The sequence below is a fragment of the Sorex araneus genome, chromosome 3 (genome assembly GCF_027595985.1).
Source record: "Sorex araneus isolate mSorAra2 chromosome 3, mSorAra2.pri, whole genome shotgun sequence".
Taxonomy (NCBI): Eukaryota; Metazoa; Chordata; class Mammalia; order Eulipotyphla; family Soricidae; genus Sorex; species Sorex araneus.
This window is the reverse complement of record NC_073304.1, coordinates 213,412,742-213,431,191: the sequence shown is the minus strand read 5'-3', so window position 1 is coordinate 213,431,191 and position 18,450 is coordinate 213,412,742. Positions and strand designations below refer to the sequence as shown.

General features: G+C 57.6%; 2 protein-coding genes across 4 annotated transcripts in view; one reads left to right on the top strand and one right to left on the bottom strand.

Moving 5' to 3' along the window:
- Positions 1-18,450, top strand: part of ACSF2 (acyl-CoA synthetase family member 2) — a 41,735-nt gene that overhangs the window by 19,338 nt on the left and 3,947 nt on the right. Inside the window, exons 2-10 of the mRNA XM_004608668.2 lie at positions 10,272-10,467; positions 10,737-10,865; positions 10,982-11,035; positions 12,055-12,173; positions 12,262-12,427; positions 12,864-12,959; positions 13,047-13,204; positions 13,496-13,587; positions 13,763-13,839. Coding sequence (XP_004608725.2) covers positions 10,272-10,467; positions 10,737-10,865; positions 10,982-11,035; positions 12,055-12,173; positions 12,262-12,427; positions 12,864-12,959; positions 13,047-13,204; positions 13,496-13,587; positions 13,763-13,839 — 1,087 coding nt within the window. The remainder of the gene's footprint in view (positions 1-10,271; positions 10,468-10,736; positions 10,866-10,981; positions 11,036-12,054; positions 12,174-12,261; positions 12,428-12,863; positions 12,960-13,046; positions 13,205-13,495; positions 13,588-13,762; positions 13,840-18,450) is intronic.
- On the bottom strand, positions 1,945-18,448 carry CHAD (chondroadherin). 3 transcript variants are annotated; one of them, XM_055133657.1, is made up of 4 exons: positions 16,718-18,448; positions 14,972-15,135; positions 14,614-14,758; positions 1,945-2,211 (listed from the first exon to the last, which is right to left on the bottom strand). In XM_055133657.1, exons 1-3 carry the CDS (start codon positions 17,489-17,491, stop codon positions 14,617-14,619), a joined length of 1,080 nt encoding a protein of 359 aa, XP_054989632.1. In that variant the 5' UTR covers positions 17,492-18,448; the 3' UTR covers positions 1,945-2,211; positions 14,614-14,616. The 3 variants fall into 3 exon arrangements, with proteins under 3 accessions (XP_054989632.1, XP_054989633.1, XP_004608724.1); XM_055133658.1 differs by lacking the exon at positions 1,945-2,211 and adding an exon at positions 3,889-4,013; XM_004608667.2 differs by lacking the exon at positions 1,945-2,211 and adding an exon at positions 13,983-14,360.

Below are 18,450 nucleotides of genomic sequence, written 5' to 3'. Positions count from 1 at the left end.
GTGCTCACACACAGTTGTGTACCAGAGGAGTCTACACGCTTTGCTGTGGTGCCAGGGATCTCAATCACAGAGCCATAGGGATCTCACTTGGGATGGTGCCAGGGATGTAAAACTCTGGGTCTTATGTCTAAGGCAGGTACTCTCCTGGGACCCATTTGCTTTGCTTTATTCTTTTTGGGGGACCACATCACATCTGGCAGTGCTGGGGAGACTCAGAAGTAACCCTGGCAGTGCTCAGGAGCTCATATATAGTGCCAGGGATTCGAACCAGGTCAGCAGAATGTGAGGCAACCGCCGTAACCCCTTGTACTATCTGGTTCGTGTGATCTGTCTTAGAGGAACGTTGTTGGAGACTCATTTGATGAGGCTGTTTTCATCAACTTTTATTGCAGCATCTTGGATGAGATACTTAACTTCTCTGCAATTTTCTCCCCGTGTAATGCAGATTAAAGCTCTAAGGACAATTACCTGGGAACACCCGCAGGATAGCAATAAGGAGGAGGTGCTGAGTGTTTGCCTCCCGCCTCGGCTCACACACGCTGCAGGGGTTACCGTCTGCCTTTTCCCACTGGGCACGCCCATCTTCAGAAAGCAGAACCACTGCACTCCCAACTTGTCATTACAAGTCTCTGTAGCTGTTCCTGGAAATTACATTGTGAATCAGATCATTATTGGGTGGATCCCGGTCTCCCGCCCGGCTGTGTCCTGGACCCAAGCCTTCCGCCCAGGGAGCCATATCCTGAACAATAAGCAAAGAGTCGTGAGCTGCTCTGTGCTCTGAGCGGGGGAGGGTGCACCCAGGTGTGAAATTGGTTGGTTGGGACAATGGTCTCGTTGTACCATGCATTGCACAGTGGCAGATAAACTGCTTTACCATCCAGTGGAATGTTCCAAAAGGAATTCTCGCTGTATCAAAACTGAGGTGATTTCTTTTTTTGTTTGGTTTTGGGACTGCCCCTGGCCATGTGCTCAGGGGTCCCTCTTGGTGGGGTTCACAGGCTATGTGGAACCAGGAATGGAGCCCAGCACACCCAGCGGTGCTCAGGGCTTACTCCTGGCTCTGCTCTCAGGGATCATTTCTGGCAGGCTCAGGAATCAAATGGGATGCAAGGACAAAACCTGGGCCAGCCTTATCAGTCTTATGCAAGGCAAACACCCTACCTGCCATGCTATTGCTTGGCCTACATTTTTTTTCTTAGCATATCATTCCATTGTTTTTAGTATATTTGTGGATATAGACAACCATGACCACAGTCAACTTTAGAACATTTCGCAACTTCAGAGAGAAACCCCAGATCCCATCTCCCAGCCCCAAGCAACTACCTCAGTTATTTTTTTTTTTTTATGGCATGGGGAGGTTGTTGGGTCATACCCAGTCGTGGGGAGTAGGGGGTGGGGAGAGGTGGGGTTCTCCCAGCTCTGTGGTTTGAGGCTACTTTCTGCTCTGTGTTTTGGGGTGATTCTGCACTGGGATAGACTTCCACTCCCTACAGTGGTCAGGGAACCATGTGGTGCTGGGATTAGCCACACGCAAGGCAAGTGCCTTCACCCAGCCCTCTCTCCCCAGCCCTCATATGCTTCTGTCTCAGGATCTGCCTCCTCAATCACTTCAGATATGTGGAAAATATAATACCTGGCTTTGCGTTTGGCTTAGGAAGACTTAGCACAGCAGCTTAAAGGTTCATCCACATTGTAGCATGAATTAGAACTTCATCCCTTGTAGGACCAAGTAGGATTCACGAGATGGATCATCCAATCCTGTTTCTCCCTTTACCATCCCCTGCTGGAGCCGTTCTTGGAACAGTATCGTTAGGAACAGAACCTGCTGTGAGCGTTCACCTAGTCTCTGAACACCTGCTTTCAGTGATTTCCGGTCCATGCATAGCTGCTGGGTCCTGCCATAATTCTGTGTTTGACATTTTGGAGAATGTCCAAACCTTTTTCCACCTACAGGGATTCACCCGCCATTTGGACACATGCTCACAGCATTTGTTCTTTTGCCTTTTTGATTATCATCTTCAAGTGGGTGTAAAGTGGCATCTCCTGAAGGTGTTAATTTGCTTTTAACAGCCTGGTCGGTCATTTTTCTATATTGTCTTTGGCAAAATGTCTATTCAAGCCCATTGCCCGTGTTTAAATTGCTTCATTGTGGGCATTGCTTATAATTCACTTATTTGTTCATTCAGTTGAGCACCTCTGTCATCTCAGGCCCTGGGGATAAAACAGTAAACACTTAGCTGCTAAGCAACATAATTATTTTTTTAAAAAAATCCCTTTTTCCTGGTTTCTTTATAAAATCAGATGTAGCAGCTGAGGTGGGCTTCGATGCCCCACGCTGAGCGTCGGGGGGTCCCTCCCCCAGGGTGTTGCTCAGTCTGGCTGTCTTTCTGATGTGGCTGATTTATGTGGCTTGCTCCTACCTGTGTTTCCCGTCACCCTATCCAAGTGGCTGAGGCTGCAGCAAGCGATCCCTTGGTTCTTTGTGAACTTCTCCCCCCGAGCCTCCCACCCAGACTCAGACCAGTGTCCTCTTTCTGTGCCCATAACTGCCTACAGTCTTGTGAGCATTCCCCCACAAAATGGCTTGATAAGAATGAGGATTTTCTGGCTGAGACAGGGAGCAGAGTGGCTATACCAGTTTCTGGGGAAAAGGCTGAAACTACCAAGACAATTGGGCCGAGCCCTGAATATGTGCTGAGCCCAAGTACTGGGAGGCAGGAGATGGGAGCATCTTGAACCAGGAGGAAGTCAGAGGGAGGGTCAGTATTCCAAGTCTAAGGTTCATCTCTATTACATAACAACAACAACAACAACAACAACAACAACAAAAATCAACACATGCACCAAGGAGACAGTTCAAAGGGCTTAAGTAAATGCTTTGCACACACGCTCCTCAGGTTCAAATCCCAGGACCCCGTATGGTCCCCCAGCCTGCCTGGAGTGATCCCTGAGTGCAGAACCAGGAATAAGCACCACCAGGTATGGCCCCCACACAAAAACAAATAGAAAAAGTTATGGCGTCCCCTTTGCCTGGGGCATTTGGAGTATGTCCAACAGAGGAGGGAATCAGAGGTGGCCCGTGTTTAGGTGTGTGCTTTTGGACCCCTTTCCCTCAATCCAGGACCCCAGGATCAGGATCTCCTGAACGCATGCTTCACTGGGATTGTGCTCAGCCCCTCAGGCTTGCCCTCTTGCTTCCCTAACCACTGAGCAATCTTCCAGGCCCTTCTGCATGGGGGTCTCTAACTGCAGGGCTGTCCAGGTTGCCTCCATAAGTGGGGGTTTGAACTTATAACCTTGCACTGACCAGACAGCACTTGAATATGTTTGGCCTTTTGAAATGACGGGAGGCTCTTATGTTTATGAGCAAATTTTCTGAATGCGTCCCTAGAACTCTTAAGTTTTTTGTAGATTCATCAATTTCCATCTCAACCCTGCCTTACCCAAGACCCAGTTTCTTGGATTCAATCAGTCAAGACTGTTGAAAAAAATACACCTGATATTAGATAACCCTTGGCCATCACTCAAAGGATTAACCTAAAGACTACGGAAAAGAACTGCCCTGGAGAAGGTGTAGACAGGGCTAGCAGCAAAGGACGGGCAGCTACTAGATTCTCCAGATTCAGCTACACACCAGCCAGGCACCCCCCCCCCAACCCACTTATCCCTAGACCGAGACCTCGGAATTCCCACTTGTAATTTTTCAAGGTTAGTTTATTGCGTTGGAGACTCCCACCCTCTCATGGAGGAGAACAGGAAAAGGGAATCTCCTTTTCTGGAAGACTGTGTCTGGGCTGAGACAGCAGTCTCAGGCTTCTCGCCCCTCTGAAGACCCCCCCCACCCTGTGGTCCGTGGTGGTAACCATCTTTTCCTGGAAGGCAGCTTCCCCGCCCCAGGCGAAGGAAGCGGAGACGCCCATCTCCTTTAAGGATTGTTTCCAGAAGCTGCTCCACCCGTGGCCATACTTTGCGGTCCCATTGGCCAGAACTTCACCTCTGGGCTAAATCTCCTCCTGGGAAAAGTTGAAAACACGAACTGTATTCCAAAGAGCCTTGGCTAGCCAAAGCACAGAAGGTGAGTTCCTAAGTGGCCTCACAGGGCTGGAGAGCCAATGCAGGAGGTAAGTCACTTACCTTGCATGCCAGAGCCTCAGCTGACCTTAGCTCGATCCTTGGCACCGCATATGGCACTCCCTGAACATGAGAGCCAGGGATAGCCCCTGAGTCCCACCAGGGATGGAAACAACAAAAGAAGTGTCATCTTTGGGGCCGGAGTGATAGTACAGTGGGTAGGGTGTTTGCCTTGCACGTGGCTGACCCCGGTTCAACCCCTAGCATCCCGGATGTTCCCTTAAGCAACACCAGGAGTAATTCCCCAGCCAGGAGTAACCCTGAGCATCGCCGAGTGTGACCCAAAAAAAAAATAAAGAAGTGTCATCTTCAAAAAAGCACAGGAGGGGCTGGAGGGATAGCACAGCGGGTAGGGCATTTGCCTTGCATGCGGCCGACCCGCGTTCGAATCCCAGCATCCCATATGGTCCCCTGAGCATGGCCAGGGGTAATTCCTGAGTGCAGAGCCAGGAGTAACCCCTGTGCATCGCCAGGTGTGACCCAAAAAGCAAAAAAAAAAAAAAAAAAAGCGCAGAAACCACTGATTAGAAAAGAGGGATTTATTGAGAAATTAAACAGCTTAGGTAGGGAAGGGTGTCCCCAGACAGGCTGAAAAACAGCTCCCAGGAGAGGGAGGAACAGAGGGCCTGGTTTATGAGCAGCGGAGGCAAAGTGATATGTTTGGACTTTTGAAATGATGGGAGGTTGTACATATTCTAGCAGTATTTCCCAGGGGAGAACAGCAAGCATGAGCAATTGGGGAACATACAATGAACACACATAGCATATATACACACGTATATATACACAGATGTGCATGCACACACATGTCTGTGTACATGAAGACATGTAGTATATATACAGAAAATGGCAGAGAACTATCCCCAGGGGTGACAAGGAGAAAGGTGATTCGAGCAGCATTTGTTCTTTTTTTTTCTTTTTCTTTTCTTTTTTTCTGCTTTTTGGGTCACACCCAGCAATGCACAGGGGTCACTCCTGGCTCTGCACTCAGGAATTACCGCTGGCGGTACTCAAGGGACCATATGGGATGCTGAGAATCGAACCCTGGTCGGCCGTGTGCAAGGCAAACACCCTACCCTCTGTGCTATCTTTCCAGCCCTGTTCTTTTCTATACCTGTGGGCAGGCACCGGTCTTGCATCCTGGTCCATGGCTCAGCATTTATAACAAGCTGAGAGGCCAGTGTTTTGCAACCTCTCTACACATCAACACCCAAGACCCACACTGTCCCAGGAACCAGTGGTTGAAGATCACTGGACCAGAGGCGAAGAGGGGCTCACTAGTGCCCAGTGTCCACTGACCGGTACTATCTGGCCAGTGGCCTGGGTCCTTCTCAATGCAAAATTGTTCTTATGGTTCCACCCTGGCCCCAACAGAGCCAACAGATTTCAATACAGAGAGACTGTCACATTCTCCAGACTACCAGCCTCAGGCCAGTGAGCTTTTTCTAACCCCAGAGAGTCCATTTAATTGGGGGCAGGAGGTGGTCAAGGGCCAAAATGCAAATTCTTCCTTTTGACAGGGAGGAAGGGGACACTTGGGGACGGGGAGATCTCTGTCGCAGCACGGTGTGCACTGCTGTAAACAGAGAGGCGGTTAGCACATAAACCCATCTGCTGATTTTCCAGCTAGACTTTGCCAGAAGGTCACTGTCTGGTCTGAAAACCATGATGAATTACGCAAAAGCCCCACTAAACAGGACTCCTGGGCATTGTGAGAAGGGGAGCATGTCTGTGGCGGGGGTGGGGGTAGCACCCCCAACCTTGACAGCAAAGGGTCCAAGTGACTGAGATTTGTGCTTTGTGGCCTCATAAACCAGATGCTGCCACGGGGAAGGTGCCTGCCAGCTGTCTGGTTCCTTATTATGCAAGTGTAAGCCACGGCCCCTCACCCACCAGGCTAGTTGCAAGCCTCCAGGCAGGGCCCTGAAACCCAGCCTCAGAACAAGCCCTGTGAGTGTTGTTTTTCTCTGTGCACACAGCACTATGTCAAAGTTTCATTTATACGTTTGGCCTGGAGCGAGAGTAGGGCGGGTAAGGTGTTTGCCTATCCATGTTCAATCCTGAACGGCCGATGTGGTCCTCCAAGGCTACCAGGAGTGATTCCCGGAGCAGGAAGCTAGGAGTAAGCCCTGAGCACTGGGAAAAATGTAAATTAGGCATGGTTACCGGTAAACATCTACAACTAATAATAAAATAGAATAATAATAACACTCTCTTTGTACTTTCTCAAAATACCTTAATGTGAATTTTCCCCCGCCTCCATTAGGGGTGCATAACTGAAACCCCAGAAAACTCAAGAACTGATCAAAGGAGTCACCTGTGCATTAGGATTTACCCGTTGTAAGCCACAGAAACCCAACTCAAACTATTAAATGTATGCATTGACTGTTATTTGGCATATATAAGAGATCTAATATGTTTGTCTTTCTGTGTCTGGCTTATTTAGCATCGTGTCTTATGTTCATGAGTGTGGTCATCAGTGGATTTCTGACCACCCCCACTCCCCCTCTCAAAGTGGCTTTTTTTCTTCTTTTTGGATCATACCCGGTGTTGCACAGGGGTTACTCCTGGCTCTGCACTCAGGAATTGCTCCTGGTGGTGCTCGGGGGACCATATGGGATTCTGGGAATCGAACCTGGGTGGGCCTCGTGCAAGGCAAACGCCTTACCCGCTGTGCTATTGCTCCAGCCCCAAAGTGGCTTAAATTTAAGGAGGAAATTTACTGGCTTCTGACATCAGAGTCCAGAAGCAGGTAGATGTCCCACACCTGGTCTAGGGATTCCAGAGCCTCAAGGCAAATCCTCTGGCCCAGGGGGAGCTCAGTGTCAGGGCGCCCTTCATACTGGCAATTAGGCTGAGAGTTTAATTCCCAGTTCCCCACATGCCAAATGCCAATGTGGTCCCTGGCAAGAGGTTCAACTGAATTATGCAACCTCTAGTCCTCACAACAAGGAAAGAGAAGAGGGGAAATAGTAGTTTAGTAATTGGTTCAGGGGGCAGAGTAATAGTACAGTGGGTACAGCTTTTACCTTGCATGCAACTGACCTGGGTTCGATCCCTGGCATCCCATATGGTTCCTTGAGCACTGCCAAGTGTAATTACGGGGTGCAGAGCCAGGGGTAAGTTCTGAGCATGGCTGGGTGTGACCAACCCCCCCAAAATAATTGGTTCAGATGGTACCCCCCCTCTCTCACACTCACTCACTCACTCTCTTTTTTAGGGAAAAAAAGGGTGTGGTGGAGGGCCAGAGTGATTGTACAGTGGGTAGGACGCTTTGCACTCGGCCAACCCAGATTCGATCTCTGGCATCCCATATGGTCCCCTGAGCACTGCCAGGAGTCATTCCTGAGTGCAGAGCCAGGAGTAACCCCTGAGCATCGCCGGGTGTGACCACCCCCCTCCAAAAAAAAAAAAGAAAGGAAGGGTGTGGAAATTCTTAAATAAAAAGATTAAGGCTGTAAGACTCAGTGTGTCCTTATGTCTCTCCATCTCTCTTTCCCTCTCCGTCTCGCCCTGTTTTCTCCTGGGTTATGTGAGCTTTTCTTTGGGGGCCGTCCTCAGTGGTGCTCAGGACTTACTCCAGGTGCTGTGCTTAGGGATCACTCCTGGTGCTGACACACCTTATGGGGTGTCCGAGATCAAACCACAATTGGCCGCATGCAAGGCAAGCGTCTTCCCAATTATGTATCTCTTCCATACTAGCTTTTTCATGAATTTGCTTTTTATAACTTTTGTTTATTTTATGATTTTGGGGCCACACCCGGCAGGACTCAGGGCTGACTCCTGGCTCTCTACTCAGGGATCACTCTTGGGAGGACCATGTGTGGCATCAGGGACCGAGCTTGGGTCAGCCGCGTACAAAGCAAATGCCTTCCCTGCTATACTTTTATTTATTTATTTTTATATTTAATTTAATTTCATTTTTGATTAAAAAATATTTTGAGGTGTTTTCAGTTGAATTCCCTCCCCTCCTCCCTTCCCTCTGCTGCTGTGTTGTGGAGACCGGTGGCCGCATGCGTACTTGGTTCTGGGGCTCCCTGGGAGCCTCATTCTTTCCCTTATGACGCTCCCTGTCTCCCGGAAAATCACATACTCTGGCCTGAGTGCTCACTCTGTGGGGTGAGCACAGGCTTCAAATGCTGGCGTCCCCAGGTTTGGTCCCTGCCACCACACTGTTCCCTGAACACAGAGTATAGCTGGGTGTAGCCCAAAAACAAAAACCAAAACTTAAAAAAAAAAAAAAAGAGGAGGTTGGAGTGAGAGTGATAGCACAGCTGGTAGGGAGCTTGCCTGGCACGTGGCTGACCCAGGTTTGATCCCGTGTCATCCCATATAGTCCCCTGGGCCCCACCAGGACTGATGGTACCTGAGCACAGAGCCAGGAGGAAGTCCTGAGCATTGCTGGGTGTGACCCAAGCACACACAAATATAGACTCGAGAAGGGCATGCGCTGTTGTGGCTGCAGTATGGTCCCCACGGTACGATTCCAACTCCCAGCTCTGGAGGCCACGTCCCAGCAGCCGCCCCGTCGAGCCCCATGGCTGCCTCCTTGGGCCTCCAGCATCTGCAGGGAAACCCCCTCCTGCTGCCCCCGCCCCGCTCCGCACACGGTCTTTACCCGAAATTCTCCCCGCCACAGCATAAGTGGCGGTGAACAAAGGAGAAAAGGTACCAGAGCTCCAGGGCTGAGCTACCATGGTTGGCTGTGGGGGGTGGGCAGTGCCCCGTGGCTGGAGCCTGGAGCACGCTCTCTGATGGGAACAGGGCCTGAAACCATTCACATGCACCCCAAAGTCGTGGAGTGCCCAGTAGCTGTCACCCAGGGTGGGAAAAGTGAGCACAGGCTGTCCTAGCTGCAGGTGGCCTCTGGAACCAGGGTCGGTGGCCTGCAAAGTAAGTGACTTAGCCTTATACTATCTCTCTGGTCCTTTCTTTCCATTTATTTATGGGGGTTTTTTTTGGGGGGGCGGTGATTTGGAACCACACCCAGCAGTGCTCAGGGGTTACTCCTGGCTCTGCACTCAGGAATTACTCCTGGTGAGGACTGGGGGACCCAATGGAATGCCAGGGATCAAACCCAGGTTGGCAGTGTGCAAGGCAAGTGCCCTACTTGCTGAACTCCCTCTCCAGACCCTATTTATTTTGGTTTATCTGGGGTATACCTGGAAGTGATCAGGGGTCACTCCTGACTCTGTGCTTGGGGTTTGCTCCCTGTTGTATTCAGGGCACCACACCGTGTCCGGGATCAAACCTGGGCCCTCTTCTCTGTGCTGTCTCTTCAACCCTGGACTTTGTGGCTTTCATCTGGGGGTGAGGAGGTCAGGACCACACCTGGATGTGCTCAGGAGAGTATGTGGTACCAGGGATCAAGCCCAGCCCCGTTGCATACAAGGCAAGCACCTTGCCCACTGTACTCTCTCTCTGGCTGCTGTTTTTTTATTTTGGGGGAGGGGGGCTACACCCAGAAGTTCTCAGGGGCTATTCATGGCTCTGTGTTCAAAGGTAACTCCTAGTGGTGGTCGGGGGACCAACGGTGGAGCCTGGGATTGGAATCAGGGTTGGCCGGATGCAAGCACCTAATCCCCAGTACTGTCACTCCGGTACCGCTTCCGTTTCTAAACTCATTAGTGGATTGTCCCCAAAAGTCCAGTTTTAGAGTCCCAGACAGGATGAAGAGCTACTGAGCTACCTCACCCTGCCCAGGGCACAATCTCCCTGCCAGCCCACATCTTACTGTAGCATGCCTCAGTGTGCGGGAATGGACACAGTGGCAAGGTCGAAAGTCCCCACCTCTGGCTATCCAGGTTTGGTCCTTGTGCTGGCAGATACCCGGGGGCTGCATCTGTTTTCTGATTCTATCGGGAGGGAGCAGCTTTGAAGAGGAGTCTGCTCCCAGCCCTCCTAGCCCACCTCTGCTGCTCAAAGGGCTGTCTGTGGTTTGCCTCAGTTTCTCTTTCCCAAGCTTCTGCACCGAGCAAGGCCCCAGCGTTTGGTGCCCCTGAGGTCAGGAAAGGAGATTAGGGTCAGCACTAGAGGACATGGCGATGGCTCCTGGGAGGGCGGGTCCCTGGTGTCCTCAGGTAAGCTGCGTGCCCGCCAGCCGGGGGTGCCAGCTGAGCCCGCGGGCCTTGTCCCCGCAGTGCTGTGCAGGATGACTACCTCACCACGCTGCCCATCGGGGGCTTCAGCTACGTCCAGGGCCGCACCCGACTGCAACTCCTCAACAAGACGGTGGGGCACTGCCTTGAGGACATAACTCAGAAGTTCCCGGACCGGGAGGCCCTAGTCATCCCCCTGGAAAACATCAGGTTGACCTTTGCCCAGCTCAAGGAGGAGGTGGGTCCTGATCCCGAACCCCGAAGTGGACAGCTGGCTGCCCCGCAGGCCTCGTGCACTGTGCAGAGCTTGGGGTGCGGGGTGGGGTGGGGCTGTGGCGAGCTCCCCAGCCGAGGCCACCAGGGCCGGGCAGCTCCTGCCTTAGCTCCTGGGCGCCTGGGCGGGGATGTGCCGTCCCAGGCTCCCCTCCTGGTGCTGATGTGAAGTCCTGGGGGCAGGTCTCAGTGGGGGTCCCCGGCCCACCCCCCTGAGCCCCATGTTCCCATCAGGTAGACAAAGCTGCTTCTGGGCTGCTGAGTCTCGGCCTCCGTCGAGGCGACCGTCTGGGCATGTGGGGGCCCAACTCCTACGCGTGGGTGCTCATGCAGCTGGCCACGGCCCACGCGGGCATCATCCTGGTGAGGAGAGTCTTGCCGGCGGAGTGGGGTGGGGACGGCGTTTCTGGGGGCCCCTGCATACCCCGAGCCTGTGTGTCTCCTGGGCGGGGTCCCCCTGCCACTCTCTGTCTCCACAGGTGTCTGTGAACCCCGCCTACCAGGCCATGGAGCTGGAGTACTCCCTCAAGAAGGTGGCGGGGAGAGGGGCATGCTCGGGCACACAGGGGCACTGAGAGGAGGAGGAAGGGGCCGGGTAGACTCAGGCTGCTGTGTGCTGGCGCCTGTGTGTATCAGGGGAGTGGTGGGACTGTGAGGGATTGTGTGTGTGTGGGGGGGGGGGTAATATCTGTTAGAGGGTGACATGTGTGTCTGTCAGAACAGTGGTGTATGTGTCCAGGGTTGCGTGTGTGTATGTGTGCGAGTATGTGTGTTGGGTCAAATGTATGTCTGTGAGGGGCAGTGTGTGTGCTGGTGTGTTTGTAGTGATGCTGGTGTGTGTGAGGGCAGCGGTATGTGTGTGCATGTGTGTGTGTGTGCAATGGTGCTGCCGTGTGTGTGGGGTGGACAGTGGTGCCAGTCTGTGGGGGGCACTTGGGGTGTGTGTGTCTGGGGGGCATTTGGGGTGTGTGTCTGGGGGGGCATTTGGGGTGTTTGTGTGTGTGTGTGTGTGTGTGTGTGAACGCGCGCACGTGCATGCAGTGGTCTGGAGTCGGGGGCAGTATTCATATGCACATGTGTGTAGTAGTGTTGGTGTATGTGCGTGTGTGTGAGGGCAGTGGTGTTGGTATGTGTGCGTGTGCCGTGATGCTGGTGTGGAGGGGCAATGGTGTATGTGTGCATGTGGTGTTGGTTGTGTGTGTCTGTGTGTGCAGTGGTGCTGGGGTGTATGCAGTGCTGTTTGTTGTGTTTGTCTATGTGTGCACATCTGGGCAGTGGGGTGTGTGTGTGTGTGTGTGTGTGTGTGTGTGGTGCTGCTGGTGTGTGTGTGTGTGTCTGTGCAGTGGTGCTGGGGGCTGCACATCTGGGCAGTGGTGTGTGTGTGTGTGTGTGTGTGTGTGTGTGTGTTGCTGCTGGAGGTGTGTGTGTCTGTGTGCAGCAGTGCTGGGGGCCGCACAGTGGGCAGTGGTGCATGTGTGTGAGTGGGAGCCGTGGTCAGTGAGGACCCCCAGAGCCCAGCTTCCTAATGACCAGGAGTGCCCCCTCCCCGTAGGTGGGCTGCAAGGCCCTGGTGTTCCCGCAGCAGTTCAGGACCCAGCAGTACTACGACATCCTGAAGCAGATCTGTCCGGAGCTGGACACCTGCCCGCCGGGGGCCCTGAAGAGTCAGAGGTGGGGCCCGGGTGGGGCGTGTGCAGCGTCCCGGCCCCTCCACTGCCCCTCCACCCCAGGGCCCCAGCTCTGCTTCCACCACCCCCAGGCTCCCGGATCTGACCACCGTCATCGTGGTGGACGCGCGGCTGCCGGGCACGCTGCTGCTGGAGGACGTGGTGGCCGCCGGCTCCTCGGAGACGCAGATGGCTCACCTCCGCTACACACAGAAGTTCCTGTCCTGCCACGACCCCATCAACATCCTGTTCACCTCGGTAGGGCACCGGGGTTGGCACCCTACCTCCTGGCCCTGTGGCCCCCTGGGCGGGGGACAGCCGTCCTCAGCATGCAGACACAGGCCTTGGGGCTGCTCTGCCTTGAGCACCCTCACCACTGGGGCTGCGGCACATCCCGCTGCCCCCGGCTCTCGGCCCCTGCACAGGCCAGGTGCACGGGGAACCCACCAGGTCAAAGGTGCCACAGCGTGACCCCTCAGTGAGCAGCAAGGGGCATGGAAGGAGCCTGGGGTGGGGGGGAGGCAGGTGGCAGAGGGGGCTGGACCCCTTAGCGGCAGCAGCAGACAGATCTCCCGGGCTTCTGGTCTGTAGGCCTGGCCGGGGGGGGGGGTCTTTGAGGAGAAGGTGGGGGTGGAGAGACGGGTCCCCCAGGAGGACAAAGGGGGCGGCCGAGGTCCTTATGGTGTCTCCTCAGGGGACCACAGGCAACCCCAAGGGCGCCACCCTGTCGCACTTCAACATCGTCAACAACTCCAACATGATCGGGGAGCGCATGAAGCTGCAGCACAAGGTGGGCCCCGGGGTGGAGGGGGTGGGGCAGGCGCCCTGCCGGCTTCCGGGGCTTTCTCTGGACTCAGCCCCCTGCCTCCGCATCCAGAGCCCCGAGCAGCTGCGGGCCGTGCTACCCAGCCCCCTGTACCACTGCCTGGGCTCCGTGGGCGGCACCATGGTGAGTCTCATGTACGGCGTCACCCTCATCCTCTCCTCCCCCACCTTTGACGGCAAGAAGGCGCTGGAGGCCATCAGCAAGGAGAGGTGAGCACCGGCCGTGAGAGAAGATGCCCCATCCCTCGGCCCTGGGCCCCGAGCCCTTCCCGGGGCGTCTCTCCTCTCTAGTCAGGAGTAATGGAGCTAGCCCTGGGGGGCCCTGGGGGAACCCTCCCCCACCCCCCATGCCCCCAGTCCCTGTTTCCAGAGCTCTCCCCACCTGCCTGTACTCCATAGCTGTGTGTGTGTGCAGGCTGAGAATGGGTGGGGGAGAAGAGGGATGGCCCCGTCCCTGCCAGGCCTGATTTCGAGACGCTCCCCCCCCACCCCCCTGTACAGAGGCGCCTACCTCTATGGCACCCCAACCATGTACGTGGACATTCTGAACCAGCCCGACTTCTCCAGTTACAACATCTCATCCATGTGTGGAGGTGGGATGGGGAAAAGGGTGGCAAGGCCAGTTGAGCACCTAGCGGGCAGGGTCACCACAGAAACGGGAACGGGAGGGAGGAAACCCCCCTGCACAAACACGTCCAGGGCCATGGGAACGGTCTGAGGGACGGGTAAAGGGAGAGCTCTGGGCCGGACCCGGCTTCTCTGATGCAGGTGTGATTGGGGGGTCCTCAGCACCCCCAGAGCTGATCCGAAGCATGACCAACAAGTTGAACATGAGGGACCTGGTGGTGAGTGGCGGTCAAGGTGGGTGGGCTCGGGGGGGGGGACGGGACAAACCCGGCTGGACCTCCCAGGGAGACACCCTCTCCCACCCTTGTTCCAGAGACAGCCGCTGGCGAGTCGCCAAGTTAGGGACCCGGGGAGTCAGTGGTATACGCTCGTACATTTATAGTTCTAGAAACTGGAGGAAGAAACGCATCTCGGGAGCAACGCCCTGGGGTCCTGCTGGCGTGTCCTGGCAGGCGGGGGCCGGAGCCGCCAGCCCTCTCTGGAAGCAGGGGCAGGCCTCGGCTCTGGCGTTGCTCCCGGATGGCGGGGCTGGGGCAGCCGAGCGGCGGGGGGTCCCTCTGGGCGGCAACTGGACTGGTGGTCACCTGTGCTGAGAATCACCTGCTCCGGGCCCCCCGCGACAGCTTTTCTGAGAGGACAGGGCAGGTGTGATGGCATTCCCGTCTGGGGGTCTGGGTTTGTGCTGGATGCCCGTGGCCCTGCCAGGGCCTGGCCAGCGCTGTGTGGGTACTGGCAGAGGCTGGGCGAGGGGAGGAAACAGGGGAAAGGAAGGAGGTCAGGAGTCCCCCTAGCAGAAGGCTTAGGCTGTTCCCCTGGCAGGCAGGCAACGGGCCCCCCACCCCCTCTCCCGTGCAAACCACCATGAGGTCTGCAGAGAATGGGGGGGGGTCACGGGCTGTACCCCTTTGTTCCTTGTCCCAAAGCCCCAGCCCTCCCTCTCCCCAAGCAAAGGGGTTGCCTGCCGAATCTCCATGGAGGGGTCGGGGGCCTACCATTTAGTGGCGGCCGGCTTTCTTGGACCGTTTGGTGGGGGACTTGCAGCTGCGGAAGGCGTCCGTGTCCCGGATGTGCTGCCCTCTGACCTTGCTGGGGGAGGCGCAGGTGGCATCGGGGCGCGAAGTCTTAGCTTCCAGCCACCTGGAGAGACAGAGTTTCAGGGGTGCGGGCAGAGACATGCGGGCACCGGGGGAGGGAGGGAGGGATGGAGGGAGGGAGGGCGCTCAATTCACCTGGGGACACCCCCCCCCCGCCACCGCCCGGCAGCAGAGCTGGGGTGTCCGTTCTGAACATCTGTCTGTCTGCCTTGCGGCCCCGGTGGTCTGGGGGTGGGGCGCATGGGCACGTGCTCACCTCCGAAGACCCTGGAGCGGGCAGGTGCACTTCCAGGGGTTGTTGGTGAGGGTGAGGGTCTCCAGGTGGTCAAAGGGGAAGCTGGGAGGCAGCTGGCTCAGGCGGTTATTCTCCAGGTGCACGTGCTTCAGCGTGCTCGTGCCCGCGAAGGCGCCGTCCGAGAACTGGGGGGCAAGGAGAGTATGAGGGAGCAACCCCCCCCAAGGCTTGTCCAGCCTCTCCCAGCTGCAGCGGCCCCTTGGGGGCATGAGCTGCAGCGGCTGGAGGAGGTGGGCGTGTGGCCATGTGGTCTCCGATGACCTAATCTGGGCCACGGCCTGCTGAGACGGGGGTGTGACTTCCAGAGTGCAAGTGAGGAGAAAGCCACGGAAGTCCAAGGCGACAGCAGTCAGCACACCGTGGCCGCAGCCCCCGGGGGCCCCTCGTCCCCTGGCACCTGGCACACACGCTGGCACAGGGGCAACGTGGCCAGGATCGCGCCCCGGGGCTGAGCTGGTGCCCGGAGGAGCCGGTCAGGGTTTGGTGGGATGGGCCGTGCGCCCGGGCTGCCCGCCGCCCCGGGGGCCTGGGACTGCCCCCGCCTCTGTCCTCACCGTCCGGTTCTGCCTGCCAGATGCTGTTTGTGGAGCGGCCGCAGTGAGCAGGGCCGGCCAGGTCGGAAAGCTCCACGGGAAGGCCCTGGTGGGTGCCCACATCTTGGAACAAATGTCGCAGGCCCTGCCCAGCCTCCTCTGCCCACTGAAAGGCCACTGTGTCACAAGGGGCACGGGCACTCCCCCTCTTTCACTGGGGAGGGGTCGGGAAGGACAGGAGCCGCAGACAGGCTCAAGCCTCGCCCAGGGAGGGACAGAAGGTCCCCCTGGCATCCATCCTCCACCGTGTCCTGAGCCCCAACCTCCTGGCAAAAGCCTCTGCATTTCTCTGATCACAGAAGGGCGCGTCCCTGGCTCCTGGCCCTGCCGTGGCCATCACAGAGAGGCCAGGATGACCGTGGTGCAGCAGTTCTGGGGCGAGCGGCAGGGAGGGGGACAGGGAGGCACGGTCTCTCTTCCCTCCGGGAAACACCTGGGGCCCCGCCGAGGATGGTGCTGGGCTTTCGTCTTCGCCCCTTCCCTGTGCCCGGCGGTGCCGGCCCCGCTGTGGGTCTACGGGACCCGTGATTCCCAGGGCCTCGCTCTGTGAAAAAGGCCGGAGAAGGCAGTGGGGGTGTGCGTGCGCGTCGGTGGGGGGCGGGGAAGAGCTCCCCCAGGTATTTCCTCTCTCTCCCACCCTCCCGCCCGGCAGGAACAGGATCTCTTTGTGGGCCTGACTCAGCCCGCTCCTCTGGAAGGCTCCTGAAGAAACAAACCTTCCTTTATGGGGTTACCAAAGAGCAGGAGGGGGACAGCAGAAGAGGGCCAACAGGAAGAGGTGGCCGCTGCCCACAGCGGGGGCTTTGGGGGGGCGCCGTGGAGATGCTGCTTAGAGGCCACGGGGGCGGGGGGGGGGGGCTGCTGTGGCAGCTGCATTTAGAAGCGGGAATCGAGGATGCCAGGGGCTGAGACAAGGAGCAATGGGGTGGGATTAGAGCCGGGAGGCAACATGTTGAGGGACAGAGGGGGCAGTGCCCGCATCTGGGAGAGAGCCCAGGACCAGAGGCCATTTTTGAGGGAGAGGATGGTGCTTCGCGGTGAGCCCAGATCCCCCCAGCCCCCAGGCAGAGAAGAGTGGAACCCGGGACAGCGGCACTCTGTGGCCGGAACTCACCTTCTCCAGGTGTGTGTTGTCCAGCCAGAGGGTCTCCAGGTACCTGCCGAAGGACTGGAAGGCGTTGTCAGGGATGCTCTTCAGGGGGTTGTGCGACAGCTTCAGCTCCTCCACCACGCGCAGCTTGCTGAGCGCCGCCGCGGGGTAGCTGGACAGCTGGTTCCTGTCCAGGTGGAACTTGGCGAGGTTCTCCACGTCGTCGAGCGCGCCCGGCTGCAGGGTGCTGAGCGCGTTCTCGGACAGGTAGAGCCAGCGCAGGTCCTTGGCGCCCTGGAAGGCGCCGGCGCGCAGCTCGCGGATCTTGTTGTTGTTGAGCTGCAGGATGAAGAGGTTGACGAGCGGCGAGAGCAGCCCGCGGGGCAGCTCGGTCACCTTGTTGTGGTCCAGGTAGAGGTAGGTGAGCTCGCTCAGGTCGTCGAAGGCGCCGGCGCGCAGCACGCGGATGTCGTTGTGCGACAGGTACAGGTAGATGAGCTGCTTGAGGCCGCGGAAGGCGCCGGCCGCCACCTCGCGGATCTGGCAGTGCTGCAGATGCAGCGACACGAGGTTGGGCATCGCGCGGAAGGCGTTGGCCGCCAGCACCGGGAAGCTGTTGCGCTGCAGGTTGAGCAGCTTGGTCTTCTCCGAGACTTTGGGGATCTTGTGCAGACCCACCTTGTCGCAGATGACGTGCTGCAGGTCGCCGTGGCAGTGGCAGTGCTGGGGGCAGGCCGCCAGCGCGGGCAGCAGGCCGGCCAGGAGGCCGAGCAAGAGCAGGAGCACCGGGCGGGCCATGGCCGGGACGCCTGGGGCCCGGGGCTGCGGCGGCGGCGGCAAGTCCTCGGAGCGCGGGTCTCCGGGCCTATTTATACGGTGGCCCCGACCGCAGCGCGCGGCCCGAGCCAGCAACTACGTGGAGCATCGGGGCACCGGCGCTGCCCCCTCCCGCGCGCGCGGCCGGAGATGCGCCCCCGCCCTCGACGGGGAGGGACGTTGGCCCCGGCGACCCTGCTGGGCTGGGACCCTCCCCCTTTCTCCGGGCTCTGGGTCCAGCTTCTCTCCGGCCCCCTACCGCCTCCTCCCCAGGCTTTTTTTTTGGGGGGGGGGAGCACGGAGTTAGGGAGGGATGGGGAGGGTGTCTTGAGTTTGCACCGGAGAGAGGGAGGCAGTCTCTGAACTTGTTTGTTTGCTCTAGCTGCAGCCTCCACGCCACCTCCCCGCCCCTCCAAGCCCGCTCGGCCGCGCGCCCTGGCCCCGGGAGGGAGGAAGCGGAGCGGGACGTCCCGGCCGGACGCGAGTCTCGCCGCGGTCGGGCGGCGGCGGCGCTTTAAAGGGGCGCTTGTGCGCTCCGGCGTCGCGCGCGCCCCCTTCCGGCGGGACTCGGAGCCAACCCGCGCCCCCCGCCCCGCGCCCCGGGCTGGAGTTTCTGTTCCTGGCACCAACCCGGCCCTGCCCTGCGGTGGAAAAGTGGGAACTTGGGATGCGGGTGGGGTGGGGGATGAGCGGGTGACGTGACCCCCAGGACACCTGAGGGCCGCAGGCTCGGAGTCTGGGCAGCCTAGCGGGTCACACCATCTCCCCCACTTCCCTTTCTTAATCCCCCTAAATTATCCCCCTCTCTTCCTCCCCACGCCCAGTGCCCAGGGGGCTCGCGGGGTGGCGCCAAGGTGTACTTGGCAGAGGCCACACCTGGGCAGTGTCCCCGGGGCCTCGGGGCGAGTGAGGGGGGCCGGGTCCTGGGGTCCTGTGGGCAG

Bases quoted from the DNA above. Each gene is read 5' to 3' on its own strand.
- CHAD (XM_055133657.1), bottom strand. From the start codon at position 17,491: ATGGCCCGCCCGGTGCTCCTGCTCTTGCTCGGCCTCCTGGCCGGCCTG. The intron at 15,136-16,717 runs GTGAGTTCCGGC...CTTGCCCCCCAG, and splicing joins ACAACACACACCTGGAGAAG to TTCTCGGACGGCGCCTTCGC. The intron at 14,759-14,971 runs GTGAGCACGTGC...CTGTCTCTCCAG, and splicing joins CCGCTCCAGGGTCTTCGGAG to GTGGCTGGAAGCTAAGACTT.